This window comes from Ascaphus truei, unplaced genomic scaffold (genome assembly GCF_040206685.1).
Source record: "Ascaphus truei isolate aAscTru1 unplaced genomic scaffold, aAscTru1.hap1 HAP1_SCAFFOLD_1394, whole genome shotgun sequence".
NCBI classification, from domain to species: Eukaryota; Metazoa; Chordata; class Amphibia; order Anura; family Ascaphidae; genus Ascaphus; species Ascaphus truei.
This window is the reverse complement of record NW_027454274.1, coordinates 73272-88760: the sequence shown is the minus strand read 5'-3', so window position 1 is coordinate 88760 and position 15489 is coordinate 73272. Positions and strand designations below refer to the sequence as shown.

Here is a 15489-nt window from a genome sequence, read left to right as displayed (position 1 = left end):
CACCTCAGCCTGATCCCTCCCCTCTCACCGCACCCCCCCTGGGGTCCCACCTCAGCTGATCCCCTCCCCTCTCACCCACCCCCCTGGGGTCCCACCTCAGCCTGATCCCTCCCCTCTCACCGCACCCCCCTGGGGTCCCACCTCAGCCTGATCCCTCCCTTCTCACCGCACCCCCCTGGGGTCCCACCTCAGCCTGATCCCTCCCCCTCTCACCGCACCCCCCTGGGGTCCCACCTCAGCCTGATCCCTCCTCTCACCCCACCCCCCTGGGGTCCCACCTCAGCCTGATCCCTCCCTTCTCAACCCCCCTGGGTCCCACCTCAGCCTGATCCCTCCCTTCTCACCGCACCCCCCTGGGGTCCCACCTCAGCCTGATCCCTCCCCTCTCACCCCACCCCCCTGGGGTCCCACCTCAGCCTGATCCCTCCCTTCTCATCGCACCCCCCTGGGGTCCACCTCAGCCTGATCCCTCCCACCGCACCCCCCTGGGGTCCCACCTCAGCCTGATCCCTCCCACCGCACCCCCCTGGGGTCCCACCTCAGGCTGATCCCTCCCCTCTCACCGCACCCCCCTGGGGTCCCACCTCAGCCTGATCCCTCCCCTCTCACCCCACCCCCCTGGGGTCCCACCTCAGCCTGATCCCTCCCTTCTCACCGCACCCCCCTGGGGTCCCACCTCAGCCTGATCCCTCCCCTCTCACCCCACCCCCCTGGGGTCCCACCTCAGCCTGATCCCTCCCTTCTCACCGCACCCCCTGGGGTCCCACCTCAGCCTGATCCCTCCCCTCTCACCCCACCCCCCTGGGGTCCCACCTCAGCCTGATCGCTCCCCTCTTACCGCACCCCCATCCCTCCCTTCTCACCGCACCCCCTGGGGTCCCACCTCAGCCTGATCCCTCCCCTCTCACCCCACCCCCCTGGGGTCCCACCTCAGCCTGATCCCTCCCACCGCACCCCCCTGGGGTCCCACCTCAGCCTGATCCCTCCCACCGCACCCCCCTGGGGTCCCACCTCAGCCTGATCCCTCCCCTCTCACCGCACCCCCCTGGGGTCCCACCTCAGGCTGATCCCTCCCCTCTCACCGCACCCCCCTGGGGTCCCACCTCAGCCTGATCCCTCCCCTCTCACCCCACCCCCCTGGGGTCCCCACCTCAGCCTGATCCCTCCCTTCTCACCGCACCCCCCTGGGGTCCCACCTCAGCCTGATCCCTCCCCTCTCACCCCACCCCCCTGGGGTCCCACCTCAGCCTGATCCCTCCCTTCTCACCGCACCCCCCTGGGGTCCCACCTCAGCCTGATCCCTCCCACCGCACCCCCCTGGGGTCCCACCTCAGCCTGATCCCTCCCACCGCACCCCCCTGGGGTCCCACCTCAGCCTGATCCCTCCCACCGCACCCCCCTGGGGTCCCACCTCAGGCTGATCCCTCCCCTCACACCGCACCCCCCTGGGGTCCCACCTCAGCCTGATCCCTCCCCTCTCACCGCACCCCCCTGGGGTCCCACCTCAGCCTGATCCCTCCCCTCTCACCGCACCCCCCTGGGTCCCACCTCAGCCTGGTCCCTCCCCTCTCACCGCACCCCCCTGGGGTCCCACCTCAGCCTGATCCCTCCCCTCTCACCGCACCCCCCTGGGGTCCCACCTCAGCCTGATCCCTCCCCTCTCACCGCACCCCCCTGGGGTCCCACCTCAGCCTGATCCCTCCCCTCTCACCGCACCCCCCTGGGGTCCCACCTCAGCCTGATCCCTCCCCTCTCACCGCACCCCCCTGGGGTCCCACCTCAGCCTCTGCTTGTACAGTTTGGCGTTCCCATCATCCCTGCAGCGCCTGCCTTTCCCTCCGTCAGGCTGCTCTTCCTCCTCCGAGCTGGGAAGGAACTCTGGGTCCATGCCCTGGAGTCTGGCTCTTTTTAGGGCTGCCTTCCTGGGCAGAGGCTTCAGCTCGTAGTCTGAATCGTGGCTGTCCTGCGCCCACTCTTCCCCGTCCATGTCCTCCGGCGCCCACTCTTCCCCCTCCATGTTCCTCTCCGGTGTACCCTCTTCCCCCTCGCTCTGCTCACCCCGGGTGCTGCTGCGTGTAGGGGATGGGAAGGAGTTTGTGCGTGGGGTTCCTGCTCTGCACTTGCTCTGCAGAGCTTTGCTCTGCAGCTTTCGCAGCCGGTTCTGCAGTCGCTTCTCCGTGGGTGGAGCACTTCCCCTGCGTCTCCCCGCGGGCCCCTCCAATGGGCCCTTGGGGACCCCGGGAGGCTTTTTCCCTTTCCTGGGCCGCTTCCTCTGGGATGCCATCTCCGCCTGGTCGGCCATGTACTTGTCGAAGTCAGAGGACTCGTTCATCATCGGCCTCCGCGGCCGTCGCTCCTCCTTGGGGGGGATCTTTGTTCCGAACGGGGTCATCAGTCCTGTGCGGATCAGGTCCTCCCACTCGCTGTCCTGAGAGGGCATCAGCATGCTGCCCAGGGAGGGGGGGGGGACCTGTAACACAGGGGGGAGGGGGGGAAACCTGTAACATAGGGAGGAGAGGGAGAGGGGGAACCTGTAACATAGGGAGGAGGGGGGTGGAGGGGGGGGGGGAACCTGTAACATAGGGAGGAGAGGGAGGGGGGGGGGACCTGTAACATAGGGAGGAGAGGGGGAACCTGTAACACAGGGGGGAGGGAGGGGGGGGAACCTGTAACATAGGGAGGAGAGGGAGGGGGGGAAACCTGTAACATAGGGAGGAGAGGGAGGGGGGGGGGGGAAACCTGTAACATAGGGAGGAGAGGGAGGGGGGGAACCTGTAACATAGGGAGGAGAGGGAGGGGGGGAGGGGAACCTGTAACATAGGGAGGAGGGAGGGGAGTAACCTGTATCATAGGGAGGAGAGGGAGGGGGGGAACCTGTAACATAGGGAGGAGAGGGAGGGGGGGAACCTGTATTAACCCAATATTAATAAATCCATTGACGATTTATCAGACTATTGCCAAACTGTGTGACCGATCCCAGGCAATGTAGTGTCCTGAGCTCGTGGGGGCAACACACGCTTAATAATCCCCCCAAACTGCCCCTCAGTGTGTGCAGGCAGCATGGGGGTGTATAGCTGCCACTCACTGCTGGAGCTTCCAAAATCACACCCCACAATGCCCTGCTGCGGTTGATGCAAAGCATTGTGGGGAGCGACTTTGGAAGCCCCCGCTGTAAGTGACGTACTAACCCCCACACGGGCCCAGCGCCCGCTATATCCTGAGGTCACGGATTAGTCCAATGATCTCCAAGTTGCGGCCTGTGGGCCAGTGTCGGCCCAAGGAGGACATTGGAGAGGTCCCCCACTCTGTGTTTGTCTCTCCCTATGCTATTGATCAGCTCTCTCTTTTTCCCCCATTCTCTGTTGCTTACGCTCTCTTTCCCTCCCGGCGAGCTCTTCTCTCACCTGCATCATAATCTTCTCTTTTCTCGCTGCCGTTTTCCGGCTTATTCTCCACCTCTCTGTGCTCCTGATTCTCTCTCATATGCACGTATGCGCGTCCCTGTCACGTCTCCGCCCCCAGTCTCCGTGTGCGTCCCTGTCCCGTCCCCCGCCCCCACCTCTCCGTGTGCGTCCCTGTCACGTGTCCGCCCCACCTCTCCCCGTGTGCGTCCCTGTCCCGTCCCCCGCCCCCACCTCTCCGTGCGCGTCCCTGTCCCATCCCCCGCCCCCACCTCTCCGTGCGCGTCCCTGTCCCGTCTCCGCCCCCAGTCTCCGTGTGAGTCCCTGTCCCGTCCCCCGCCCCCACCTCTCCCCGTGTGCGTCCCTGTCCCGTCCCCCGCCCCCACCTCTCCGTGCGCGTCCCTGTCCCATCCCCCGCCCCCACCTCTCCGTGCGCGTCCCTGTCCCGTCTCCGCCCCCAGTCTCCGTGTGCGTCCCTGTCCCATCCCCCGCCCCCACCTCTCCGTGCGCGTCCCTGTCCCGTCTCCGCCCCCAGTCTCCGTGTGCGTCCCTGTCCCGTCCCCCGCCCCCACCTCTCCGTGCGCGTCCCTGTCCCATCCCCCGCCCCCACCTCTCCGTGCGCGTCCCTGTCCCATCCCCCGCCCCCACCTCTCCGTGCGCGTCCCTGCCCCGTCCCCACCTCCCCGTGCGCTTCTGTCCCGTCCCCACCTCCCCGTGCGCTTCCCTGTCCCGTCCCCACCTCCCCGTGCGCTTCCCTGTCCCGTCCCCACCTCTCCGTGCGCTTCCCTGTCCCGTCCCCACCTCCCCGTGCGCGTCCCTGTCCCGTCCCCACCTCCCCGTGCGCGTCCCTGTCCCGTCCCCACCTCCCCGTGCGCTTCTGTCCCGTCCCCACCTCCCCGTGCGCGTCCCTGTCCCGTCCCCACCTCCCCGTGCGCTTCCCTGTCCCGTCCCCACCTCTCCGTGCGCGTCCCTGTCCCGTCCCCACCTCCCCGTGCGCTTCCCTGTTCCGTCCCCACCTCCCCGTGCGCGTCCCTGTCCCGTCCCCACCTCCCCGTGCGCTTCCCTGTCCCGTCCCCACCTCCCCGTGCGCTTCCCTGTCCCGTCTCCACCTCCCCGTGCGCTTCCCTGTCCCGTCCCCACCTCCCCGTGCGCGTCCCTGTCCCGTCCCCACCTCCCCGTGCGCGTCCCTGTCCCGTCCCCACCTCTCCGTGCGCGTCCCTGTCCCGTCCCCACCTCCCCGTGCGCTTCCCTGTCCCGTCCCCACCTCTCCGTGCGCTTCCCTGTCCCGTCCCCACCTCCCCGTGCGCGTCCCTGTCCCGTCCCCACCTCCCCGTGCGCTTCCCTGTCCCGTCCCCACCTCCCCGTGCGCTTCCCTGTCCCGTCCCCACCTCTCCGTGCGCGTCCCTGTCCTGTCCCCACCTCCCCGTGCGCTTCTGTCCCGTCCCCACCTCCCCGTGCGCGTCCCTGTCCCGTCCCCACCTCCCCGTGCGCTTCCCTGTCCCGTCCCCACCTCTCCGTGCGCGTCCCTGTCCCGTCCCCACCTCCCCGTGCGCTTCCCTGTTCCGTCCCCACCTCCCCGTGCGCGTCCCTGTCCCGTCCCCACCTCCCCGTGCGCTTCCCTGTCCCGTCCCCACCTCCCCGTGCGCTTCCCTGTCCCGTCCCCACCTCTCCGTGCGCGTCCCTGTCCCGTCCCCACCTCCCCGTGCGCTTCCCTGTCCCGTCCCCACCTCCCCGTGCGCTTCCCTGTCCCGTCCCCACCTCTCCGTGCGCGTCCCTGTTCCGTCCCCACCTCCCCGTGCGCGTCCCTGTCCCGTCCCCACCTCCCCGTGCGCGTCCCTGTCCCGTCCCCACCTCCCCGTGCGCGTCCCTGTCCCGTCCCCACCTCCCCGTGCGCTTCCCTGTCCCGTCCCCACCTCCCCGTGCGCTTCCCTGTCCCGTCCCCACCTCCCCGTGCGCTTCTGTCCCGTCCCCACCTCCCCCGTGCGCGTCCCTGTCCCGTCCCCACCTCTCCGTGCGCGTCCCTGTCCCGTCCCCACCTCTCCGTGCGCTTCCCTGTTCCGTCCCCACCTCCCCGTGCGCTTCCCTGTCCCGTCCCCACCTCCCCGTGCGCGTCCCTGTCCCGTCCCCACCTCCCCGTGCGCTTCCCTGTCCCGTCCCCACCTCCCCGTGCGCTTCCCTGTCCCGTCCCCACCTCCCCGTGCGCTTCCCTGTTCCGTCCCCACCTCCCCGTGCGTGTCCCTGCCCCGTCCCCACCTCCCCGTGCGCTTCCCTGTCCTGTCCCCACCTCCCCGTGCGCGTCCCTGTCCCGTCCCCACCTCCCCGTGCGCGTCCCTGTCCCGTCCCCACCTCTCCGTGCGCGTCCCTGTCCCGTCCCCACCTCCCCGTGCGCGTCCCTGTCCCGTCCCCACCTCCCCGTGCGCTTCCCTGTCCCGTCCCCACCTCCCCGTGCGCTTCCCTGCCCCGTCCCCACCTCCCGTGCGCGTCCCTGTCCCGTCCCCACCTCTCCGTGCGCTTCCCTGTCCCGTCCCCACCTCCCCGTGCGCGTCCCTGTCCCGTCCCCACCTCCCCGTGCGCTTCCCTGTCCCGTCCCCACCTCTCCGTGCGCTTCCCTGTCCCGTCCCCACCTCCCCGTGCGCTTCCCTGTCCCGTCCCCACCTCCCCGTGCGCTTCCCTGTCCCGTCCCCACCTCTCCGTGCGCGTCCCTGTCCCGTCCCCACCTCCCCGTGCGCTTCCCTGTCCTGTCCCCACCTCCCCGTGCGCTTCCCTGCCCCGTCCCCACCTCCCCGTGCGCTTCCCTGTCCCGTCCCCACCTCCCCGTGCGCTTCCCTGTCCCGTCCCCACCTCCCCGTGCGCTTCCCTGTCCCGTCCCCACCTCCCCGTGCGCGTCCCTGTCCCGTCCCCACCTCCCCGTGCGCGTCCCTGTCCCGTCCCCACCTCCCCGTGCGCTTCCCTGTCCCGTCCCCACCTCCCCGTGCGCGTCCCTGTCCCGTCCCCACCTCCCCGTGCGCTTCCCTGTCCCGTCCCCACCTCTCCGTGCGCTTCCCTGTCCCGTCCCCACCTCCCCGTGCGCGTCCCTGTCCCGTCCCCACCTCCCCGTGCGCTTCCCTGTCCCGTCCCCACCTCCCCGTGCGCGTCCCTGTCCCGTCCCCACCTCCCCGTGCGCTTCCCTGTCCCGTCCCCACCTCCCCGTGCGCTTCCCTGTCCCGTCCCCACCTCCCCGTGCGCGTCCCTGTCCCGTCCCCACCTCCCCGTGCGCTTCCCTGTCCCGTCCCCACCTCCCCGTGCGCTTCCCTGTCCCGTCCCCACCTCCCCGTGCGCTTCCCTGTCCCGTCCCCACCTCCCCGTGCGCGTCCCTGTCCCGTCCCCACCTCCCCGTGCGCTTCCCTGTCCCGTCCCCACCTCCCCGTGCGCTTCCCTGTCCCGTCCCCACCTCCCCGTGCGCGTCCCTGTCCCGTCCCCACCTCCCCGTGCGCTTCCCTGTCCCGTCCCCACCTCCCCGTGCGCTTCCCTGTCCCGTCCCCACCTCCCCGTGCGCTTCCCTGTCCCGTCCCCACCTCCCCGTGCGCTTCCCTGTCCCGTCCCCACCTCCCCGTGCGCGTCCCTGTCCCGTCCCCACCTCCCCGTGCGCGTCCCTGCCCCGTCCCCACCTCCCCGTGCGCTTCCCTGTCCCGTCCCCACCTCCCCGTGCGCTTCCCTGTCCCGTCCCCACCTCCCCGTGCGCTTCCCTGTCCCGTCCCCACCTCCCCGTGCGCTTCCCTGTCCCGTCCCCACCTCCCCGTGCGCTTCCCTGTTCCGTCCCCACCTCCCCGTGCGTGTCCCTGCCCCGTCCCCACCTCCCCGTGCGCTTCCCTGTCCTGTCCCCACCTCCCCGTGCGCTTCCCTGCCCCGTCCCCACCTCCCCGTGCGCTTCCCTGTCCCGTCCCCACCTCCCCGTGCGCTTCCCTGTCCCGTCCCCACCTCCCCGTGCGCTTCCCTGTCCCGTCCCCACCTCTCCGTGCGCGTCCCTGTCCCATCCCCCGCCCCCACCTCCCCGTGCGCGTCCCTGTCCCGTCCCCACCTCCCCGTGCGCTTCCCTGTCCCGTCCCCACCTCCCCGTGCGCTTCCCTGTCCCGTCCCCACCTCCCCGTGCGCTTCCCTGTCCCGTCCCCACCTCCCCGTGCGCTTCCCTGTCCCGTCCCCACCTCTCCGTGCGCGTCCCTGTCCCATCCCCCGCCCCCACCTCCCCGTGCGCGTCCCTGTCCCGTCCCCACCTCCCCGTGCGCTTCCCTGTCCCGTCCCCACCTCCCCGTGCGCTTCCCTGTCCCGTCCCCACCTCCCCGTGCGCTTCCCTGCCCCGTCCCCACCTCCCCGTGCGCTTCCCTGTCCCGTCCCCACCTCCCCGTGCGCTTCCCTGTCCCGTCCCCACCTCCCCGTGCGCTTCCCTGCCCCGTCCCCACCTCCCCGTGCGCTTCCCTGTCCTGTCCCCACCTCCCCGTGCGCTTCCCTGTCCCGTCCCCACCTCTCCGTGCGCGTCCCTGTCCCATCCCCCGCCCCCACCTCCCCGTGCGCGTCCCTGTCCCGTCCCCACCTCCCCGTGCGCTTCCCTGTTCCGTCCCCACCTCCCCGTGCGCTTCCCTGTCCCGTCCCCACCTCCCCGTGCGCTTCCCTGTCCCGTCCCCACCTCCCCGTGCGCTTCCCTGTTCCGTCCCCACCTCTCCGTGCGCTTCCCTGTCCCGTCCCCACCTCTCCGTGCGCGTCCCTGTTCCGTCCCCACCTCCCCGTGCGCTTCCCTGTCCCGTCCCCACCTCTCCGTGCGCTTCCCTGTTCCGTCCCCACCGCTCCGTGCGCGTCCCTGTCCCGTCCCCACCTCCCCGTGCGCTTCCCTGTCCCGTCCCCACCTCCCCGTGCGCTTCCCTGTCCCGTCCCCACCTCCCCGTGCGCTTCCCTGCCCCGTCCCCACCTCCCCGTGCGCTTCCCTGTCCCGTCCCCACCTCCCCGTGCGCTTCCCTGTCCCGTCCCCACCTCCCCGTGCGCTTCCCTGCCCCGTCCCCACCTCCCCGTGCGCTTCCCTGTCCCGTCCCCACCTCCCCGTGCGCTTCCCTGTCCCGTCCCCACCTCCCCGTGCGCTTCCCTGTCCCGTCCCCACCTCTCCGTGCGCTTCCCTGTCCCGTCCCCACCTCCCCGTGCGCTTCCCTGTCCTGTCCCCACCTCCCCGTGCGCTTCCCTGTCCCGTCCCCACCTCCCCGTGCGCTTCCCTGTCCCGTCCCCACCTCCCCGTGCGTGTCCCTGTCCCGTCCCCACCTCCCCGTGCGCTTCCCTGTCCCGTCCCCACCTCCCCGTGCGCTTCCCTGTTCCGTCCCCACCTCCCCGTGCGCGTCCCTGTCCCGTCCCCACCTCCCCGTGCGCTTCCCTGTCCCGTCCCCACCTCCCCGTGCGCTTCCCTGTCCCGTCCCCACCTCCCCGTGCGCTTCCCTGTCCCGTCCCCACCTCTCCGTGCGCGTCCCTGTCCCGTCCCCACCTCCCCGTGCGCGTCCCTGTCCCGTCCCCACCTCCCCGTGCGCTTCCCTGTCCCGTCCCCACCTCCCCGTGCGCGTCCCTGTCCCGTCCCCACCTCCCCGTGCGCGTCCCTGTCCCGTCCCCACCTCCCCGTGCGCGTCCCTGTCCCGTCCCCACCTCCCCGTGCGCTTCCCTGTCCCGTCCCCACCTCCCCGTGCGCTTCCCTGTCCCGTCCCCACCTCCCCGTGCGCTTCCCTGTCCCCACCTCCCCGTGCGCGTCCCTGTCCCTCTCCGCTTGTCTATGTAAGGCTGATCCCTTGGAGCACTCACCGTCGTCCTCCTCGTCCTCGCCCGGCTGCTCCTCGCCCTCCTGCTCCTCAGGGCTGCCCCCCAGCAACGCTCTCAGGCTCCTCTGTTTGGCTTTGATCTTCTTCAGCTGTTGCTCCTGAAACGGCAGAAATCGCCCAACAACTGGTCATGGACCTCTGGTGAACCCCATATGACCGCCCCAGCAGGGGAGGTGTTAATTCCCTGTGCTCGCCCTCCATCCCGGAGGAGATGTACACCCCATTCCTCTGCTCTCTATCTTACAATGAGTGGACAGTAGGGCCACAGGGGGAGTCACAGGACTGGCCCGACAGACCGTATGGTCGCACTGCCAGGTCCCTCGGTGCCGGTCCGTGTTGTGTGGCACGTGCGGGAAGCACAGACACACGCGACTCTCACCTTGTTGTGTTTCTGCCGTCTCACAGAGTCCAGTTTCCGGCCGATCTCCTTGCAGGTCGCGGCCTGCGGCGCGAGCTGATCGATGATCTTGTTGATTTGCCGCAGCGAGGAGGTGCAGGATCTGGGAGAGGAGGAATCACTGATCACATGCACACAAACGTTAACGATAAACCCTTATCTGACAGGGGGTGAGGGGGAGGACCGCCCGGGAGGAGGCGCGCAGGGCAATGATGTAACACATTGGGGGGGTATTATGCCCTTTTATTGCCAGGGGGTAAACCGTTTAACCCTTTCCCACACTGGAGGGTTAAGAAGCCTGGTGCACCCCCCTTAACCCCTCACTCACCGCAGCTCATCCAGGAGTTCCTGCTGCGTCCTCTCTGCCTCCGCCAGCCGTGCGGCGCGGCCGGCCTCGCTAATGGCGTTATCCACCTGCTGCAGGACGCCGCGCTCCAGCACCTCGTGATCGTACACTGCCACCCCCAGCCCCTGTAACTCCAGTCCCTGGTGCTCGGCCTCCACTGCCTCAATCTGCTGCCGGTCAATGTGCAGCACGGACTGCGGCTTCCGCGGTGCCCCCTCCCCCAGGGGGGCGGAGGAGAGCGGGCCGGCGCTGGGGCCCGCGGCGTCATGGCTGCTCTCCGCCGGTGCTGCAAGGGGCATCTTCTCGTGCATTCTGTGGGCAAAACAAACATAGGGCCCATTCAGCAGCCTTAATATTACACAGTGTGCCAACTACAACACGGGCACAGCTACCCTGAGGAGTTTATAATCTAACACAGTGACACAGGGAGAGAAGGGAACTCATCACAAGGACCTGGCAGAGTCATTATCGCAATCTCCCGGCTGGAAAGCACAAGCATTGCCAAGTGATACTCCCACTGAGAGGCACGGGGCGGGCGAGATCCCCCCCCAGTGAGAGGCACGGGGCGGGCGAGATCCCCCCCCAGTGAGAGGCACGGGGCGGGCGAGATCCCCCCCCAGTGAGAGGCACGGGGCGGGCGCGATCCCCCCAGTAAAAGGCACGGGTGGGCGAGATCCCCCCCAGTGAGAGGCACGGGCGGGCGAGATCCCACCCAGTGAGAGACACGGGATGGGCGGGATCCCCCCAGTGAGAGGCACTGGGCGGGCGAGATCCCCCCCTGTGAGAGGCACGGGGCGGGCGAGATCCCCCCAGTGAGGCACGGGGCGGGCGAGATCCCCCCCAGTGAGGCACGGGGCGGGCGAGATCCCCCCCAGTGAGAGGCACGGGCGGGCGAGATCCCCCCCAGTGAGAGGCACGGGGCAGGCGAGATCCCCCCCCAGTGAGAGGCACGGGGCAGGCGAGATCCCCCCCCCCCAGTAAGAGGCACGGAATGGGCGAGATCCCCCCCAGTGAGAGGCACGGAGCGGGCAAGATCCCCCCGCAGTGAGAGGCATGGGGTGAGATATACCCGCAGCGAGAGGCACGGGGTGAGATATACCCGCAGCGAGAGGCACGGGGTGAAATATACCCGCAGCGAGAGGCACGGGGTGAGATATACCCGCAGAGAGAGGCACGGGGTGAAATATACCCGCAGCGAGAGGCACAGGGTGAGATATACCCGCAGCGAGAGGCACGGGGTGAGATATACCCGCAGCGAGAGGCACGGGGTGAGATATACCCACAGCGAGAGGCACGGGGTGAGATATACTCGCAGCGAGAGGCACAGGGTGAGATATACCCGCAGCGAGAGGCACGGGGTGAGATATACCCGCAGCGAGAGGCACGGGGTGAGATATACCCGCAGCGAGAGGCACGGGGTGAGATATACCCGCAGCGAGAGGCACGGGGTGAGATATACCCGCAGCGAGAGGCACGGGGTGAGAAATACCTGCAGCGAGAGGTACGGGGTGAGAAATACCCGCAGCGAGAGGTACGGGGTGAGATATACCCGCTGCGAGAGGCACGGGGTGAGATATACCCGCAGCGAGAGGCACATGGTAAGATATACCCATAGCGAGAGGCACAGGATGAGATCTACCCGCAGCAAGAGGCACAGGGTGAGATCCCCCTCAGCGAGAGGCATGGGGTGAGATATACCCGCAGCAAGAGGCACAGGGTGAGATCCCCCACAGTGAGAGGCACGGGGTGAGATATACCCGCAGCGAGAGGCACAGGGTGAGATCCCCCACAGCGAGAGGCACGGGGTGAGATATACCCACAGCGAGAGGCACAGGGTAAGATATACCCGCAGCGAGAGGCACGGGGTGAGATATACCCACAGCGAGAGGCACGGGGTGAGATATACCCGCAGCGAGAGGCACGGGGTGAGATATAACCACAGCGAGAGGCACAGGGTGAGATATACCCGCAGCGAGAGGCACAGCGTGAGATATACCCGCAGCGAAAGGCGCAGGGTGAGATATACCCGCAGCGAGAGGCACAGGGTGAGATATACCCGCAGCGAGAGGCACAGGGTGAGATATACCCGCAGTGAGAGGCACAGGGTGAGATATACCCGCAGTGAGAGGCACAGGGTGAGATATACCCACAGCGAGAGGCACAGGGTGAGATATACCTGCAGTGAGAGGCACAGGGTGAGATATACCCGCAGCAAGAGGCACGGGTAAGATATAACCACAGCGAGAGGCACGGGGTGAGATATACCCGCAGCGAGAGGCACGGGGTGAGATATACCCGCAGCGAGAGGCACGGGGTGAGATATACCCGCAGCGAGAGGCACGGGGTGAGATATACCCACAGCGAGAGGCACAGGGTGAGATATAACCGCAGCGAGAGGCACGGGGTGAGATGTACCCGCAGCAAGAGGCACGGGGTGAGATATACCCACAGTGAGAGGCACGGGGTGAGATATACCCGCAGCGAGAGGCACAGGGTGAGATATACCCGCAGCGAGAGGCACTGGGTGAGATATACTCACAGCGAGAGGCACGAGGTGAGATATACCCGCAGCGAGAGGCACAGGGTGAGATATACCCGCAGCGAGAGGCACGGGGTGAGATATACCCGCAGCGAGAGGCACGGGGTGAGATATACTCGCAGTGAGAGGCACAGGGTGAGATATACCCGCAGCGAGAGGCACAGGGTGAGATATACCCGCAGTGAGAGGCACGGGGTGAGATATACCCGCAGCGAGAGGCACAGGGTGAGATATACCCGCAGTGAGAGGCACAGGGTATGTCCCCTGCTCACTCTCCATGTTATTACTCAGTCCCTGTGGTATTATTACTCAGTATGTCCCCTGCTCACTCTTAGTGTAATTATTACTCAGTCCCAGTGGTATTATTACTCCATTGGATGTAGCATTGGGCTCCCCTGTCTTTTGTTGTATACATTTGCCACGCTCAGTAGCACTCCTTTTGAGACACACACACGAGATGTGGTGGGTAATGGGGTTGAGTTTACTGGGAGTGTGTGTGTGTGTGTGTGTGTGTGTGTGTGTGTGTGTGTGTGTGTGTGTGTGTGTGTGTGTGTGTGTGTGTGTGTGTGTGTGTGTGTGTGTGTGTGTGTGTGTGTGTGTCCGTGGTGTTAGGACCTGCACACGTGGTTATGCCGTGACGCTGGTGTGCAGGCTTATGACGCTTTGGCCAAAGGGTTTAACTAAATGACCAAGAAAATATTATTATTGAAGTATTTGTACTTTATACTTATTACCATAAATGTTTTGTCACCTGGATGTAGCATTGGGCTCCCCTGTCTTTTGTTGTATTATTACTCCTCAGTATGTTGTCTGCTCACTCTCAATGTTATTACTCAGTATGTTGTCTGCTCACTCAGTGGTATTATTACTCAGTATGTTGCCTGCTCAGTCCCAGTGGTACTGTATTATTACTCAGTATGTTGTCTACTCACTCTGTGTTATTACTCACTCAGTCTCAGTGGTATTATTACTCAGTATGTCCCGTGCTCACTCTCACTGGTATTATTACTCAGTACGTTGCCTGCTCACTCTCTGTGGTATTACTCTGTCCCAGTGGAATTATTACTCAGTATGTCCCCTGTTCACTGTGTTTATTACTCCGTCACAGTGGTATTACTCAGTATGTCCCCTGTTCACTGTGTTTATTACTCCGTCCCAGTGGTATTACTCAGTATGACCCCTGCTCACTCTCAGTGGTATTAACTCAGTATATTGTCTGCTCACTCTGTTATTTACTCTGTTCCAGTGGTATTATTACTTAGTCCCAGTGGTATTACTACTCCGTCCCAGTGGAATTATTACTCAGTATGTTGCCTGCTCGCTGTTATGACTTAGTCACTGTGGTATTATTACTCAGTATGTCCCCTGCTCACTCATGGCGCCCGGCACAATAGGAGGCTATCCATGACTACGGGGGAATTGGGGCGTGTTTAATCGCAACACAGAGGGGAAAAGTAAATGCATCTACAATGATGGTATTAAGATGGAGCCCGACGCTGAAACGTTACCATGGCGATGGGGACGCATATGTGGACAACACTTGGTGTATTGGGTTAGATGTTTGCAGCAAGATATTTGATTGGACAGTGCAGAGGCCACAGCCCCTTTCAGCTGCAATATTAAGGAGTAATGAGGATTCGGCATGTGACAGCAGGTGTCATTGATTATCAAAGAGCATTCTGGGGATTTGTATGGGTTTATAAGACTCTGAGACACGTTAGTTGAAGCCACTCACTGACCGCTCTGGTCGAAACGTCACTAAGTTTTTGGCTCATTAAACAGCATTTAGAAACATCCGCAGTGGCTCATGTTATTCTTATCAGCGTATGATTGGGATTCCAGCAGGACTTCAACGCAAGTGCACCGGTAAATATGAACGATTGTGTAATATATGGTGTGCATTATTACTCAGTATGTCCGCTGCTCACGCTCAGTGGTATTAGTACTCAGTCCCGGTGGTGTTATTACTCATTATGTTGCCTACTCACTCTCAGTGGTATTATTACTCAGTATATCCCCTGCTCACCATTTTATTATTACTCAGTATGTTGCCTGCTCACTCTATTACTTAGTCCCAGTGGTATTATTACTCAGTCCCAGTGGTATTATTACAAAGTATGTCCCCTGCTCACTCTGGTATTATTCAGTCCCAGTGGTATTATTACTCAGTCCCAGTGGTATTATTACAAAGTATGTCCCCTGCTCACACTGGTATTATTACTCGGCCCCAGTGGTATTATTGCTCAGTATGCCCCCTGCTCACTCTGTGGTATTATTCAGCCTCAGTGTTATTATTACTCAGCCCCAGTGGTATTATTGCTCAGTATGCCCCCTGCTCACTCTGTGGTATTATTCAGCCTCAGTGTTATTATTACTCAGCCCCAGTGGTATTATTGCTCAGTATGTCTCCTGCTCACTCTGTGGTATTATTCAGCCTCAGTGTTATTATTACTCAGCCCCAGTGGTATTATTGCTCAGTATGTCTCCTGCTCACTCTCCGTAGTATTAATATGATCATTACAATGTGCAACTCTTCCCTTCACCTCAGGCGCCGCTCCGGCCGGTGCTAAGCCCCGGTTTCCCCCGGTCCGTGACGCTCTCCCCTCCGGTCCTCACCACCTCTCCCTCTCTCACGCTCTCCTTGTTACAAAACCAGCATCCAACGGAACTGACGTCACCGGACCGGTTTCCCCAGCGCACAGCCCGGACCGGTTTCCCCAGCGCACAGCCGCGATCACTTTTTGCGTTTCACCGGCCGGAAGTTGTGCTATCCGGCACCGATGGATGCAGCAGACACTCTCCACGTTGGCGGCGCCCAACCTCCCACAATAAATAAGTTGTCTTTAAATGAAATAAACACCATATTATTTGTTTTGGTGAACAAGGCCTCGTGTTGGCAATTGAAGTACAAAATAAGAGATTCCTGGCACTTATGTTGCTCTCTGAGTGTGACTTGTTTAACTAAGGCATGAATAATAATAAAG

At 64.4% G+C, this 15489-nt stretch overlaps 1 protein-coding gene across 1 annotated transcript; it reads right to left on the bottom strand.

Moving 5' to 3' along the window:
• Positions 1–1757: 1757 nt before the first annotated feature.
• On the bottom strand, positions 1758–15174 carry LOC142475804 (chimeric ERCC6-PGBD3 protein-like; the record flags this gene model as incomplete). Its single annotated transcript, XM_075581538.1, has 5 exons — positions 15049–15174; positions 9949–10278; positions 9603–9723; positions 9205–9321; positions 1758–2467 (listed from the first exon to the last, which is right to left on the bottom strand). Coding segments are annotated over exons 2-5 (1277 nt in total), but the record flags the coding sequence as incomplete, so codon positions are not given.
• Between the last annotated feature and the right edge of the window lie 315 nt (positions 15175–15489).